General features: G+C 47.8%; 2 protein-coding genes across 7 annotated transcripts in view; one reads left to right on the forward strand and one right to left on the reverse strand.

The window, feature by feature from the left end:
- Nucleotides 1-16764, forward strand: part of DNAJB13 (DnaJ heat shock protein family (Hsp40) member B13) — a 65159-nt gene that overhangs the window by 19325 nt on the left and 29070 nt on the right. The gene's annotated exons all lie outside the window — the stretch shown is intronic.
- On the reverse strand, nucleotides 2148-9175 carry UCP2 (uncoupling protein 2). Of its 2 annotated transcripts, XM_006181592.3 has the most exons (8): nucleotides 8659-9174; nucleotides 7695-7843; nucleotides 5075-5291; nucleotides 4708-4918; nucleotides 3653-3847; nucleotides 3470-3571; nucleotides 2939-3119; nucleotides 2148-2588 (listed from the first exon to the last, which is right to left on the reverse strand). In XM_006181592.3, the coding sequence occupies exons 3-8, from the start codon at nucleotides 5198-5200 to the stop codon at nucleotides 2474-2476; spliced, it is 930 nt and encodes a 309-aa protein (XP_006181654.1). In that variant the 5' UTR covers nucleotides 5201-5291; nucleotides 7695-7843; nucleotides 8659-9174; the 3' UTR covers nucleotides 2148-2473. The 2 variants fall into 2 exon arrangements, with proteins under 2 accessions (XP_006181654.1, XP_014412120.1); XM_014556634.2 differs by lacking the exon at nucleotides 3653-3847 and having other exon boundaries at nucleotides 8659-9175.

Here is a 16764-nt window from a genome sequence, read left to right on the forward strand (position 1 = left end):
GGGTCTTAGCAAAGTCCCAAGTTTATATGAGAGTGGGTGGCCACTTCTGCAGTGACTTTAGAGGTGTCAGAAAAGGCCCCTTTGATATCTAGATTGCTTAGATTCCACCATAAGCACCATATTAGCATAAGGTTTTCTTAACTGGGGACTCAGCACCAATCAGCCATTTTTGAACCTCAGGGGAAAGTAGCAGGAGACCTTGAGATGTAGACTCCAGACCAAGGTTCTAGGAAGCATCTCTGCATGTTCATCAAAGAATGTGGGCTTTGGAGTTAAATACACCTCAGGTGTTCTACTTACCAGTTTTGTGCCCCTGGGCAAACTGCTTCGCCTCTCAGCCTGTTTCTTACAGTGAAGATTATAACCCCTATCTTGCAGTTTGTGGGAAACAGTGAAGCAGACTCTGCCCTGAGGCAGGACCCAGCTGGTGAGGTGGTAGTAGGTGCTCTGTTATTACTAATAAGAGCAAACAAGTGGGTGAGGGAGTGTGGGACCTGCCTTGTAAAACTCTAGCATGCCAGGTCTTCTTTGGGCCAGGAGGAAAGCCTGCCCCTAACTTTTCCTTCAGGGTGAGACTCTTAAGGAAGCCTGTTCTCAGGCCTGATAAGAGACTGTTATGAAATTACCTGTTATCTTTAGTCCTGCCTTATGAGTCAGCTAAAGGAGGTCGTGTCATTATTGGTGTTAAGGGCTGAGGACAGTTTCTGAGGCCTCCTGGGACACTGTCCAGTGGTTCTACCACCTTTCCCAGCTCACTGTCCCAGGATCATGCACAGAACCATGATGGTCTCGAGGCCTTGCGTCCATCCCAGTGTCTGAACCACAAGGCTGGTGAATGAATCAGCTGACACACACACTTAGGGCAACAAATTGCCCATTTCCTCTGGTGCAAGTGAACAGCCTACCTCACAGGATGAACGATGACAATTAAAACTGCATGGGTTGCATTGGGTCCTCCACTTATGCTGCCCCACAGAGAACAGCCTGGGTGGGCTGCCACCTTCACCCTGGCTCACGGCAGCCAACCCTGTCCCTCTGGGGGACTATGAGACCTCAGTTCAATTTGTCATAGCTAGGAGGATGAGGAATCCTGGTCTCTCCTTCCTTTTCCAGGACCCCTTGCCCATGCACTGAAGGGCCCAGCCTCTAGCTGTGACCAGTGGGAAGGGTGCAGTAGCATCAGCTGCTTTAGGCCATATGAGAAGGGAGCTCATGTTCTCTGGGCCTGGCTCCACAGGTGCCCAACAGGATTCCCAAAGGACCCCAGCACTGGTCCCTGGAGGAAGAGTCCACAGGGGGAGGGAGGAGACTGAGTCTTAGTCCCAGTTCAGCTGCTGGCTTCCTGTGTCCTTGCCTGCATGACTTGTCTCAGCCTTCAGCTTCTTCAGACATTTATAAAATAGGCCTGGATGGCTTAATTTTAAGGGCTTAGCCCCACACAAGATACTTTGGGATTCTGGAACCTGAGTCCCCTACCCATTGAAACAGAAGTAGCTATGCCCAACTGCTTTCCTGCCTCTAAGGACAGGTGGTAGGAAGAGGGACAGGGAGGCTGACTCTCCTGTGCTGCCTAAGCCCTGGCTTGTCCTGTCACCTTGGGATCTCTAGCTGAAGATGAGGGAGAGACTCCAAATGGAAGAGTCCTCAGGCTGAGGCCAGATGTTTGCTCTGTAGCCTGCCTCCTAAGGGTGTGACTGTGGAGGATGGGAAGCAGGCTGACTTGTCCTCACTCAGCCTGAGACTTTGAGGTGGGCTCCCCATTTGTAAAATGGAATAAAATAAGCACGTGGCATCAAGATTCCCAAGTTCCTCTAAATCTTCCAAGCAGCAAAGGAGATGCAGGGGAGAGAATAATACTCATTCTACAGATAAATAGGCCAGGGGGGTTGAAAAGGCAGGCACTGGAGTACCAGGCATTGGTGAGGGAAAGTTCAAATGACCTGTGGAGACCAAGGCCATTGATGACTAAGGCCTGGTAAGGAAAGAGATGTGGACCAGATGACTTCCACAGACCCCAGATTGGATGCTGGAGATAGAAGGTGGGTCACACCCCCCTTTCCAAGTCTGGTGGCTCTTCCCCTGCCCACCAAGTGCCAAAATTGGCCCATCAGACCAAGACCCCTGGTAACAGACAGAGGGAGGAGACACCAAGGTTGAGCTTGTTTTATGAGTGATGTGCTAGCTGGGCTTGGGAGCAGGAGGAAGAGTCGGGCTGAACTTTTCAAGAGACTGAGGGCTTGAGATCCTGGCCGGTGCCAGGTTTCCCTCAGTGTCAGCTGGGGTTAACTCCATGGGGACTGTGAGAGGCAACAGGAGCTGAGGGGTGAGAACGTGAGGAGAGGAAGGCAGGTGGTGGGAAAGGGAGTAGGAGGAAGGGGTTGGGAGAGAGGGGAGGGGAGGAGGAAAAGGGAAGCAGGGCCTGGCTGGAGCTGAAGCCAAAGCCGGAGGTGGTCAGGTCAGCAGCAGGAGAGGCTCAAGAGGAAGCCTCCGTGGAAGCGCAGGCAGCCATGAGGGCCCGTTTCAGCTGCTCGTAGGTGACGAACATCACCACGTTCCAGGAACCGAGTCGGAGAAAGGAGGGCATGAACCTAGAGGGGAGAAAACACAGGTCATCTCCCACTCACCCTGCTGGGCCCTTGCATCCAACCCTACCCACTTCTCTGTCCCAAGGAGGTTGGGAGGGTCCAGAGAAAGGAGCTGTGGGTGGTGAGCAAGAATCCTCTGTGAGTCTCCATTTTAACAGCAATAAAGTAGGCATGATAGCAACTCTGAGAGGAAGGAGTTAAGAGCACAAGGATGCCAGGGAAATACCAGGACCAGGATCAGAAACGGTTTGACACTTGGTTGCCACTCAGTTCCAGGTTGTTCTTTCCCACCTGTGTGACAGATATGGGTAGTCAGAAGGCCTGGGGTTGGGTGGGGTGGGTTGGAGGCTCACCCTTTGTAGAAGGCTCGGGGACCCTCCTTCTGGAGCATGGTGAGGGCACAGTGGCCAGCGCTGCTGTACTGGCCCAAGGCAGAGTTCATGTATCTCGTCTTGACCACGTCGACGGGGGAGGCGATGATGGTGGTGCAGAAGCCCGCCCCGAAGGCGGAAGTGAAGTGGCAAGGAAGGTCATCTGCCAAAGAGGGAGAGCAGGTGAGGCAGTCAGGACTCCTCACCTCATTATTCCAGAAGGAAAGAGATGACTTAAGTAGCTAGGGTCTCGTGGTTTCAGAGAGACAGAGACTCCAGCTGGGACCTCTCCTGAGAAGAGTCATTTTGAGGAGTCATTTTGCTAATCTAGCCTCAGTGCCTCAATGTGCAAGGTGGAAACTTTGTCCCAGTTGGTGTCAAGGCGGCAAGGGAAACTCATTCCATAAGCAAAGGGGAAATAGGGTGAAAAGATGTGGTCTTCAGGCAGCCAGACCCACACCAGCTCCTGGGTTAGTGGAAGGGCGAGACCCAGCACTATCTACCCAAACTCACCCGTCATGAGATTGGTCTTCAGGAGAGTGTCCTTGATGAGGTCATAGGTCACCAGCTCAGCACAGTTGACAATGGCATTTCGAGCAATATTGGGCGAGGTCCCTACAGGAGGAAGGGGTCCCTATGTGAGACCAGGGAAAAGGGGAGGAGGAAGATGGGGAAGGCAAAACACCTTGTACACACCTTTCCAGAGTCCCCGAAACCCTTCCTCCTGCGCAATGATCTTATAGGCCTCAATAGTGCTCTGGTACCTCTGGCCACCTCCAGTACGGGCCTGTGCTTGGAACCGGACCTTTACCACATCCGTTGGCTGGGCCACAGCCACAGCCAAGGCACCTGTGGTGCTGCCTGCCAGGAGGCGGCTCCCGATGCCAGCATCTGTGGAGGAACTGTGGGGGTTAGTGGCCAGCTGGGCTTGCACTCATTTGCCACCTCTCCTCCCCAAAAGCGCCACTGTAATCTCTCATCTTCACTCTAACTTCTTGTCTTTCTGTAATAAGACCCAAACCAGCTCTGTTCTAAGGACTCTTTGCATTATACAGAATACCACTGGGAGTGTCTACTAATTGCTAGGCACTGGGACATAGCAAGGAGTAGGACAAAATGATACTTAATGATTTCTTCCATAAAGCATTTTCAGTCACTTCAGTTTATCTGCTCAACAGCCCTGAGAAATCAGAATCATTTCCATTTGACAAATATAAAAACCCAGGCTCCAAGGGAAGAGGCTTTCTCAAGGACTGGGAGTCACAGGACTTGAGTTCTTATCCCAGATCTACTTCTCCCTGCCATGTGATCTTGGGAAAAGTCAACCTTTTGATCTGGGTTCTCAGTTTCTACAAGTGTAAAACACAGGGTGGGCATGGCATGCTGAGGAGGTGAAATGGAAGAATGCTGGCCTTGGAAGCAGAAGTGTGTTTTCCAGCTTCTTGTTGTGTGCCCTTGGCCAAGTCCCTTCCCCCTGGCAAGCCTCAGTTTCTTCATCTGTAACACAGGGATGATACCACTTGTTCCTGAGGTGACTGTGAGGACTGTCATGAGATAATGCCCTGCTGGAAGCCTGGCATAGCCCAAGTGTTCAGGGATCATTAGAAGAATCAGGGCCCATTCTGGTTCTCAGTTCCTCTGAAATTCCTCTCAGGTGTCTTGGGGCCTAAAGGAACTATGCAACTAAAAGAACTAGGATCAGCCATCAATGAGAAGAGGACAAGAGGCCTGTGGCCCAGCTCCACACTCACGCTCAGAGCCCTTGGTGTAGAATTGCTTGACAGAGTCATAGAGGCCAATTCGGACGGAGGCGAAGCTCATCTGGCGCTGCAGGCCGGCGACCAGCCCATTGTAGAGGCTGCGAGGGCCCTCGGTGCGCACCATAGTCAGGATGGTGCCCAGCACGCCGCGGTATTGGGCACTGGCAGCAGCCTGCACTGGCCCCTGCCTTTCTCCTTGGATCTGCAAGGCCAAGGCAGGTGGTTGCCCTCCCCATCTCCTGTCATCCCTATGCTCTAAAATTTACAGCCTCAAACACCCCACTAGCCCTTGAGGAATCTGTGTCTTGGAGAAGGAGCAGACTAGCCACCATCAGAACCCTGGGCGTCACCCCCTTACCTGTAGCCGGACTTTAGCAGTATCCAAGGGGAAGGTGATGAGGTCTGCAATGCAGGCAGCTGTACCAGCCCCCAGGAACTTAACGGTGGCAGTAGGGGGCACATCTGTAGCCTTAAACCCAACCATAATGCTGATTTCCTGCTACCTCCGAAGAAAAACTGAAGAAGGGGGCCCCTTTGATCAGCAACAAGATGAGACAGAGGAACTCTGCAGGAAACTAAGCCAAGGAGAAGCCCCATCAGTAGCTGAACCCCCAGACTCTCCCCACTGACTATCCCTCCCCCAGCTTCCCAGATAGCACCACCTCCCTAAGCAAGGACTCAGAGCAGCCCCGGAGGACAAATAGGAGTGAGTTTCACAGTTTCAAATACGGGCTGGAGGATGGAAATCTGTATTTTGTGACGAGCTCCCTCCCTTTCACCACAGGCAGTGTCTGGATCCCAGCTCTCTAGTGCTGCCTCACAAACAAGCACCGGCCCAGCCCTGCGTCTGCTGGGTACAGCTTGCACTAAGCCCCGCATTCCTGACTCTGTGGATCTGTCTGGAGGGCAGGCAGAAGTGGGGAAAAGGTTTCAGCCAGACCAGGACCTGACAGGCACAAACCCACAGGCTTGTGCCCTGGATTTCTAAGTAGAAGAGGTTCCTATGGGTCTAGAGTTGTCTAAATCTAGAAGAAAAGGAATGAACAAGACCAATTTGACTCCTTCAGTCTTCTTCTTTTCCTTCCCCACCAGCCCTCCCACAGCTTGGGCTCTCTAGAGTCACTCTTTCAAGGAGCCTGCTTTGCTAGGGGCTGGTTCAGAGATGCAGGAGACAATATCTATCCTAGAGGGGCGCTTATTGTCTGGCACAGGGGTGGGCAGGTGATTCAAGCTGCATTCGGGGCTTGCAGAACATACTCTCAAAATGCAGAGGAGGGAACAACCAACTCTACTGAAACAGAAGGAAGAAAGTGTGGGTAATCAGAAACGACTTAGCTGGGCCTTGAAGGATGCTGGGCAATTCTCAGGGCTAAGAGTAAGTGCGTAGGTGCTAGACTCTCTCCCCCAGTCTACTGTGTGATGGAGGAAAAACTGACACTGTGGCCAGTTTCCTCTCCTCCAACAGAGGTAGTCATGTCTTCATGAGAGGTGGGGATGGGGAAGGGCAGGTCAGAGCTATTTAGAGTGACAAAGGAAACCAAAAGCTCCATTTTGTTCTCAGAATTAGAGCAACACCCTCCTCTGCTTTAGGAGGAAGTGAGCCCAGCACCCCAGTGCGGGAGGGTGACCTGCTTCTCTCCCTTCTGAGCTTACTTCTTTACTACATAGGACATGCTGCTTTGAGCCCTGCTTGCCCGATTGGCTGCCCCTGTTGCTGGGGCCAGAAGGAAGGAGCTGGCCAGCAGAGGATGATGTGGTGGGAGTCAGTAGTGAACACACAGACCCATGGAAACAAAGAGCTCACTCTGCTTCTTCCTCCTGGGCGTCTCACCCCAGGTGGCTGGGAAACAGGGAAATCTAGGGCTACTCACCACTCAGTTGCTCAGGAGCCCCTGTAGGGTGGTGCCTGGCCTTATTCATGTTTCTCTAGAGCCTGGCCCATACAAGGCTCAGTGAAGACTGGCACTTAAATGGCAGAGGGAGTTGACGGTGTTACAGAACTCCCAGCTTCCCTGCTCTGACATCCTCATACCCCAGGTGGTACTCCACACCTTTCCCCACTCCTCTGCTTGCCACATTCTATTAGTTCACTTACTCCTCAGAGCAGCCCTATGCGGTGGCTGTCCTGACTTCCACATTATGGACTGCAGGCTCCAAAACTTATGCTATTTGCTTTGCACTGGTGCATACCGCTGTTTTCTCAGCCCCAGGCACAGGCAGGGCCTTTCAAGAGGAAGTCCAACACCCAAGCTCTCTTGTGACATATGACAGTTCTGAGAAGGTTTAGGCGAATGGCATCCCTCCTCTGGATATCAGAAACATGATGACATGAGTCAGTCATGTCCTGACCTTGGTCTGAGTTGTAGTATGTTGCAAGGGCCAGAGAAGAATAAGACCCAGCCCCTGCCAACCTCAGAGACAAGTGCACAGAAGCTAAGTTGCCATTTTGAATGTTGCCTTGTGTTTACCATAAGTCAGGTCCTTCAGAGGTGTGGGTATGGAGGTAAAGGTCCCTGTGCTAAAGACCCTACTAAGAGGAGTAAATAAAACTCAGGCCTAACTAGAAAGAGTTAATCATATATAACAATCCCCAGCAAATAATCAGTTTCAAGACCTAAAAAGTACACCTGATAACTAATCTCAGTCTCAAGGATAGTCAAAAATTCAACAATACATAAATAGAACAATAGAATTCTGTCCTAGCTCTGCTGCTGACTTGCAGGGTGACCTGGGGCTAATCACTATCCCAACTGGGCCTCTATCTTCTCCTTTGTAAAATGGGGATTACCATCCTTGGCTTGTCAGGGTTGGCTTAAGGGCCAGAATGAGACCAGGGATGTAAGAAAATGCTTTGTGAACTCTGAAGAGTGACTTTACTAGGATGGTGGTGCTAGTTATTTTTATGTCCTGCTGACCCTGCCCCCAGACCACAGGGCTAGGAAGCAGTAGAAGACCCCTCCCTTAGACTGGACTCTTACCTGGCTTTGTAAGGTGAGGCCTTCAAGATCAAGCTTCTCTAAAGGCATCCCATTCTTCAAAGCTGCCTGTGGCTATCATGGCCTGATCTCTTTGGTTTTCCATAGAAAATGGCTGGGAGACGAAACACCTAATGGTCATACTATGTGTCCTGTGGGTGGGGGCAAAGGAAGAGAGTTTAGAAAGGGAAATATGCCATAAAGGACCACACCTCAGCAAGGAAGGGGTCACTTGCCCACTCAGTCCTTGCTTCGGGGTGAGTGGGTAGGGAACAAGGTCCAATTCCCACAAGGCAGCTGGGGACTAAACAAGTGCACACACTGGAGGGGGAAACACACTGAAGGGTGGGGTGGGGGGAAATGAACCCAGGAGTCCTGCCTCCCCTGTCTGTTCCCTTGGTACTACAAATTGCTCTCTTCAAGACTGCTGCTTTAGTGGAACTCAGGAGTCTGGAGAAGCATCCCCCAACAGTCAGCAGACTGGTGAGTAGAGTGTTGTGAGGGGGTCATGATGGGTCAGAGACTAGCTGAGTCAACTAGGCCCAGGAAGCGGGGTTGCGAGGTTAGAGGGGCTGGAGGGGGCCTTGCAGGGGCCGCATCAAGCAGCTCAAAGCCTCCTGCCAGCAGAAACAGCCCCAGGAATGGCCTGGGGCCGCCTAGGGTGGGAGAAGTCATTCTGGTCCTTGCTGAAGCCCACCCCCCCAACCCTGGCCAAGCAGAGGGAGGTTGGAAGGATGAAGGCTTACATTACAGCCATTTGAACGCAAGAGGTGAAGAACAAAAGTAACACGGGAAAAGGGCGAAAGAAGAGCGTTAAGGAAAGAAAAAGAATATAAGACAGGAAAAATTTAAAAATAGGCCGGAAGGCGATGAGTGAAATTAAAGGAGTAGCGCCCCGTGGCCGGCGTAGCGGGCATTAGGAAGGTGTCGCGGGCACAGGGCTGCAGCGGACCGGAGCCGGGCTCACCGGGCCGCAGGGAGAACACGGGAGTGCAGGCCGCTCTGTGTGTCGTCGGACTGAGGGCGCGTCCTGGGAGCGCTGACAGTACTTGATCCAAGGGCACGGCTGACGGGTCTTGCAGAGGGATCCGGTAAGGCTGCGGCGCTACTTAGACCTCGGGGGCGGGACCTGCGGGCTCCGAGGGCCGGGAGGCTGCGCTCTAGCCGCCCCCTTTCCGCAGAGACCGTCAGGCCTAGAGTTTTCTCCGCGCCTTTCTCCACTACCATTTCCGGGAGCCAATCCCCGTATCTTGCTCCTTTGTTCTCCCGTAGGGTCACCCCCTCGCTCCGCCAACCTCTTTGTGAGGATGGCAAGACTGACGCCAGGAAAGGAGCAAAGGCTGCTAGGGTCACAAACGCCTCTGCTCCCCTCCCCAGGGCTCCTTCTAACAGCTCCTAGAGGCTCGGGTGTAAGAGTGCGCCCTCTTTTCACAGACCCAGTCCGCTACCCACAACTCCACGACCCTACTGGCAAACCACCGGCTCTTCCCTCGGCGCAAGGGCGGGCTCCCACGGGGCGGAGCCTCCCGACAGGGCTCGCTGGCGATTGGTTAAGGCCGCGGCACGGCCGGAGGAAAGAGCCAATCCGGGCTGCAGCAGCAGGTGGCCGGCAACCCGCCAACGGCCGCTGGGCGCGGCTGGGCTTCCCGCCGCCTGCCGCCTTAGCCTTGCGTTCCCCTGGGACTTCCGACCCTGATGGGGAGGGGGCGCCGAGCTTGACGCTCCCGCCGACACTTACAGCGGGCAGGCGCGAAGCGAGTGAAGAGGCCGAGCAGGGCCTGGACCTGCTGCGTGCGTAGGACCCTGCATGAGAAAGGGACTGTAGGAGATGAACCAGACCTGGGTCGCCCTCAGGTGGTCGGTGGTATCATGGGGGTGACAGACGTAGACAACCAGTAATTATGTCCTGTGGCCGGACAAACACGTGCTTGTGGAGAGTAGAAGGAGAAAGTCTCTGTTCGCCCTTGGACTCTGTGTCCCTACTTTTACGTACCATCTGTCTCCCTCTTCCTCTGTTTTCAGCCTTGTGGGCTGTCCCGGACTGTTGTAAGAATTTGTGGAAGCCAGCTCCTTGACGACATTGTAAGCTTCTGTACAGCAGAAAGCTATTTCCAAAGTTTTTGGTATCATAACCGTCTAAAGGCCGCTCTACATGTGGTCAGGAAGTGTTGCCTGACATTCTAGTAAACAAAGAATGTTGCCCGCCATCCCAGTTCTAGAAGAAATTAGCCATTAGCCACTGCAGCGTCCCACCGTGGTGATCCCTGAGAGGGATTCGGGGTGGAGAAAAACAGGAAGCATTTTCTGTGCTTTGGATACTGCTGGCCTTAGATAGTTAAGGTGCACACCTAAGGGATAATTTTTTTTTCCCTAAGGGATAATTTCAGTGAACCCAAGTTCTTGCTTCTTCCCACACATAGAAAAGCACTAAAGTCATTAACTTGAGATGTCTGTTCTTTGTGTTTCACAGTAATGTTTTAATATTCGACTACATGTTTTTCCCCAGCCCAAAACTCCTACTTATCCTGGCTTCCCTGTTACCTCTGCAGAGCAGTTCTTCAGAGCTATCTGGGAGTCTGTCTCCTGGGCTATGGTAAGAGTCCCTGAATAAAACTTAACTTTTAGGTTGTGCGTTTTTCTTCAGTCAACATACAGTAGCCGCTCAATGCATGCTGTTTGGTTGAAAGTGTCTTGGAAAGTGTAATGGGAGGATCGGGAAAGATGATCATTTAGTTCAATTACTATGTTCAGATTCAGTGTGAATACCTCACATATCTCTGTGAGGCTGGTATTAACCTCCATTGTAAGAATAGCGCCAAAGAGATTAAGTCACCTGCTTAATGTCACACAGTTTGGCAATAGTGGGCCTTGACTTAAACCGTGATCAGTCAGGCTTGATAAGTGTGTTTTCTTTATTGTCTGTACATAAGCAGAAGGAATTGTCAGCTGGGAGACTATAGCTGGAATGGGACTAGATAGCAGGGAAGAAAAACACACTGAGCACATTATATTTGTGAGATTCATCCAAATTACATGAAGTTGTAGTTCAATTCTCATTGCTGTATAGTCTCTATTGTGTGAATATATTCAATGTACATTTCAGTTATTTCCAGTTTTTGCTATTGCTATGAACCAAGATACAACCTTTTTCACTCTTAACAGCCTTATTAGGTACAACTTAAATACCATACAATTCACTCATTGCTAAGTGTGCAGTTTAATTAAATCTTAGTAAATTTAAACAGTTGTGCAACAGTGACCACAGTCAAGTTTTAAAACACCTCCATCACCCACAAAGTTCTATTGTGTCTGTTTGCAGTCATTTATTTCCTTCACATCTAGCCCTTAATAACCACTAATGTTTTCTTTCTCTACAGCTTGCATTTTCTAAAATTTTCATGTAAATGCAATGTAGTCTTTGGTGTCTGGCTTCTTTCACTTCACGTAATGTTTTTTGAGTTTCACCCATGTTGGCTCATGTATCAGTAGTTTGTTCCTTTTTTATTGCTGAGTAGTATTCCATCACAATTATATAGAACATTTTTGTGAACTCACCAGCTGATGGGCATTTGGATTACATATTTCCATTTGGGCCTATTATGAATAATGCTGTTATGGACATTGATATACAGATCTTTGTATGGACATATGATTTCATTTCTCTTTGGTTAATAACTAAAAGTAGGATGGCTGGATCAGATGGTAGATACATATATAATATTTTAAGAAACTCAGAATTTTCCAAAGTCACTGTACCATCTTACATTTCACCAACAATGCATAGGGAGTCCAGTTTGTTTCCTATAAAGTTTACTACTTTTAGTTGATAAAGCTGTGGATTTTTGCTTCTGTAAAATTATTACCTATATTTTATGCGTAAAGAAACTGAGGCTTCAGAAGACCAAGAATTTAACCCATGTCAGCCAATAACTATTAGAGCTGGGATTCTAACTTTGATTTTTATTACAAGCTCCATACTCATTACATTTACATGAATTCAGATGTATACTCATAGTCAAGAGATTTCCATCCCTGCAAACAGATTATTCGTTGTTTTTGGTTCCCAAAAGCAAAGCTCTATTTTAGAAAGGGGTTTTTCTTTACCTCTTAAAAATTTGTTCATTTTAGAGAGAACTTGGACCCTTACCTAATATCATGTACAAAAATTAACTCAAAATGGATCAAAGACCTAAATATAAGATCTAAAATTATAACACTTTTACAAGAAAACATAGGATAAAGGCTTCACAACACTACATTTGGCAATGATTTCTTGTGTATGATACCAAAGGCACAGGCAACTAAAGAAAATGTAGACAAATTGGTGCTCATTAAAACTAAAAACTTATGTGCATCAAAGGACACAATCAATAGAGTAAAAAGACAACCTTCAGAATGGTAGAAAATATTTGCAAGTCACATATTTGATAAGAGATTAACATCCAGAATATATAGAGAACTTCTGAAACTCAAAAACAACAGCAAAGACCCAATTCAAAGGTGGGCAAAGGACTTGAATAGACATTTCTCCAAAAAAGACATCCAGATGGCTAATAAGCACGTGAAAAGGTGCTCAACATCACTAATCATTACGGAAATGCAAATCAAAACTACAATGAGATACCACTTCACACTCATTAGGATGGTTATTATTTTTAAAAATGGAAAATAAGTGTTGGTGTGGATATGTAGAACTTGGTGGGGATGTAGAATGGTGCAGCTACCATGGAAAACAGTGTGGCGGCTCCTCAAATATTGAAAATAGACCTACTGTATGATCTAGCAATTCTACTTCTGGGTATATACCCAGAAGAAGGGAAAGCAGGGTCTTGAAGAGATACTTGTACATCCATTTTCATAGTAGCATTGTTCACAATAGCCAAAAGGAGGAAGAACCCTAAGTATCTATTGATGGATAAGTGGCATATACATGTAATGGAGTATTTTTCATCCTTTAAAAAGAAGTAAATTCTGACACATGCTATAAAGGTGAACCTTGAAGACATCATGCTAAGTGAAATAAGCTTGTCAACAAAATGATAAATTCTATATGATTCCACTGATATGAGATACCTAAAGTAGTAAAATTCATAGAAAGTATAATGGTGGTTGCCAGGGGCTGCGTGGGGGAGGGAAATGAAGCGTTACTGTTTTAAGGGAATGGTGTTTCAGGTTTGTGAGATGAAAAAATTTCTGGGGATGGATGATTGCACAACATTATAAATGTATTTAATGTCACTGAACTGAACACTTAAAAATGACTAAGATGGTAGATTTTTTGTTATGTGCATTTTATCACAATTCTTAAAAATTAACTAAAAATCTCATTCATTCACTCATTCATTTTGCGATATTTCAGGCACTGTGTTAAGGGCCAGGGATACAATCATAAATATGATTTTGTGCATGCCTGCAAGGAATTTACAGGCTCTTGGCTGTCAGACAGGTGGGTACAGTGTGACCAGGGCTGTGGGAGCCTGTCAAAGGGGCACCTAAGTTCCCTATGTATGTTATATCCAGCATATGTTTAAGAAATAACATAAGTGGGCGAGGCAATAAGTACTACAAAGTGTGTGCCTTAGATTCATTATCAGAAAGCTCTCTCCTAGGCAGAGGGGACATGGTGAGTCTGCTACTACCCAAGTGGTTTGGTTCAGAGACCAGAAAATGATTTGCTGGGAATATTATTGAGGGTATCTCTATGTTATTACAAACACGTGAACATCATCCTTTTCTTCTCTCACTACTCCTTCCAAATGGAATCTTTTTATTGATATTATTACTATTCTGTTCACTCAACTCCCACTTCCAGTATTCTTATCTGGGTTTTGACAACAGCCTCATCTTCCAGTAATTCATTCTCTACGCTGCAGCCAGTCACCCCTACTTAAAATACTTCAGTGTCTCCACTTTCCGCTCAGAATAGTCCAGGCTCCTTAATGTGGTGTCTGAGTCAGCTCAGCCTGCCGTGAGAAATGCTATAGACCCGGTGGCTTTAATGACAGGAGTTTATTTCTCATTGTTCTGGAGGCTGGAAAGTCTGAGGCTCAAGGTGCCTGTCGTTGGGTTCCCTGGTGGAGGCTCTCTTCCTGACTGCAGAGAGCCTTTTCACTGTCCTCACATGGTGGAGAGAGCAAGCTTGGGTTTCTCTTCTTCTAAGGAACCTAATGCCATCATGGGGGCCCCACCCTCCTGACCTCATCTAAACTTAATTACCTCCCAAAGGCCCAACATCCACCTATCATTTCATTGTGTGTTAGGGCTTCAACATGTGAATTTTAGGGGGACAAATATTCAGTCCATAATATGTGGCTTCTACAGCCTTTCAGAGCTTCTGTTTTCCTTTTCATCCCCATCTCTCCCACTGCTTCCCTTTAGTCTGCAACCTAGCCATACTGCCAGCTGGCAATACTTGAACGTTCCTTGTTCTTGCTTCTTTCTGGGTCTTTGTATAAGTCATTCCCTCTGCCTAGAATGACTTTCCCCTCTTTTGCTTGGATAACTCCTTGTCCTTTAGGTGTCTTCTTCAGAGAAGCGTCCTTGCCCCCAAACCAGGTCAGGCGTCCTTAATCTGTCTTCCTGCTCTTGAGTGCCATGTGCATTTCTCTGCTGTGGCTTTTATCACTCTGTCTGGTTTATTTGTCTTTCCTGCCCCACCACCTACCACCCCAATGAACTCCTTGAAGGCAGGACTGGCCTTGTTCACTTCAGCACCTAGTGACTTTTAAGGTATGCACAACGAATATTTTCCTTTGTATAGCACTCAGCAGTTTTCAAAGTGTCTTGACACAAATTAACTCATCTATAGAGATATAATTATACTTCCTCACTTAACATTTATTCCTTCTGAATAAAACATTCATTTTAAAAATATTACTTTTCCTGACAAGATTTCTGTAAAGTCAGTTACCCACTGTGTCAGTAATGTGACTGCGTCAGGGCCCAAACTATCTCATTTTTGCCTGATCTACTAGAAAGTTGCATGAAAAAGCAGATTTCTTTTTGTAACAAGCAGGACCCTATGGGCCCTTTCTGGGACGGGCCCTTTCTGGGATGGGCCCTTTCTGGGACAGGCCCCTCCGCCATATCCTCTGCATTAGCTCCTCTCTGAAGTACCTAGATAATTGTTATCTGATGCATATTTCCTGAGTTGTTTTATGGATGCTAAAACCCCCACCAGATGGAAGAAATTTACTACTTGATGACCACAAGCACATAGCCCCCAGGCCTATTGGCGCATAGGGGTTGATAATGTTAACTCCTGTGACACCGCCCTGTTAACTCACCATCAACCAATCAGAGAATTGTGCACGAGCTACTACCCTGGGACGCCCCTCTCTCACCTTGTCTTAAAAATGCTTTGCTGAACCCATCAGGGAGTTCAGGCTTTTTAAGCACTGGCTGCCTCCAATTCCTTGCACTATGCCCTGCAGTAAACACTGCACTTCTCTTCAGCACAACCTGGTGTCAGTAGATTGGCTTTACTGTGCATGGGCAAGCAGACCCAAGTTTGGTTCGGTAAGATTTTGAATGACTTGATGGAGGTAAGTGTCGGTAGGGGTGCAGAGGGGGAATGCGTGTGGCTTCCCTGTGGCCTCAGCTGGTGATCTGACCTCATGAGTTTGCATCTCTGGATTCCTGATGGCAAAAATTGGGAGTAGGACTCGGAAGGGAATTCCTGTGGCTTGGAGGAAGCTGTCTTTTAATTCTTAGACTTACAGAACTTTAGAGTCTTAGGTCATTTGGTTCAACCTCTGCCTTTAACAAGCAGGGAAGGAGATGTAGTATTTTGCCCAGTAAACCTCAGAAGACCTTCTGTTACCAAATTCAGTTGTATGGACCCTGCTTGGGTCCGTCCGAGGCTCTCTGCCTCAGTGAGGGAGGGTTCTTTTTCCACTTGTTTTCAAGTTGGTGAATAATGAAACCAAAAGCTGAGACTGACAGCACAAGCTTTGTCCCATGGCCAAAGAATGGAGAAGTGGGAACCAAGTTCACTGATCAACTTCTTGCCCACCTGCAGAGAGGGATTTAATTTTAAAGAGTGAAAACACAGGGAGGAGGAGGGAAGCTAATAATGGGGAGGCATATGCATTAGTCTAAGAGGGAAGGGGCAGGGCTTTTCCGAGGGGGGGGGTGCCACCCCCTTTTAATCCTTTTTTGGTCCTTAATGTCCGATCATGGCCACCAATAGGTGTGTCATTTAATATGCTAGTTTAGTAAAATCAACATATAATAAGACTTTTTCTGTTGGAGGCCAGATTCCTTGCCATCTTGGTCCCAGCTGGTTCCATCTGGTTTTGTTTGTTTGTGGCTTCCTTATATCTGGACCCTTTAATTAAAGATTTTATGTTAACTCCTTCTAAAGATAGGGGTTGGCCGGTTGTGAGCAAAGACCTGGAGCAGCTGTGTTAGCACTCCCACCAGTTTTGTTTTCCCTTCCCCAAAAGCCTGAAGTTGGAAGCCACTAGGCTTCTGATCCCAGTCAAAATATCTCTCAGAAGCATTTATCCTCTCTGTTTCAGCATCATCATCTGAATAGTATGCTCTGAGCAGATGTGTGTTAGCATTGCTACATAGAAATTCGTGGAAGACATAGTCCTTGGCCTCTAGGAACTTAGACAAACCAACTTGGAGTTTAAAAATGGTTTACACATGCCATCAAATGAAAAGAAAATTTTAAATGTTTTTTTTTTGTTTGTTTTGTTTTTTGGGGGAGGTAATTAGGTTTATTTATTTTTTATTTTTAATGGAAGTACTGGGGATTGAATTTAGGACCTTGTGTATGCTAAGCATGCACTCTACCACTGAACTGTACCCTGCCCCATAAATATGGGTTTTATTTGAAAACCAAACAGGACATTAAATCAAAATAATTTTTAATTTTTTGATTTTTGTTTGGACTTTTCGTTTGTATATATAGATAATCTCAAATTATGATTTAGATTTAGGAAAGTGTTGAGGGTAAGTGGATATTCATTTTTTTCCCCAGGGTGCAAAGGAGTCAGAGCAGGGAAGGAGGGATCACATCACTGAGCACTTCCTGTGAGGTGGGGACTGTCATTCCTACTTCTCC

This window comes from Camelus ferus, chromosome 10, assembly GCF_009834535.1.
Source record: "Camelus ferus isolate YT-003-E chromosome 10, BCGSAC_Cfer_1.0, whole genome shotgun sequence".
Lineage (NCBI taxonomy): Eukaryota > Metazoa > Chordata > Mammalia > Artiodactyla > Camelidae > Camelus > Camelus ferus.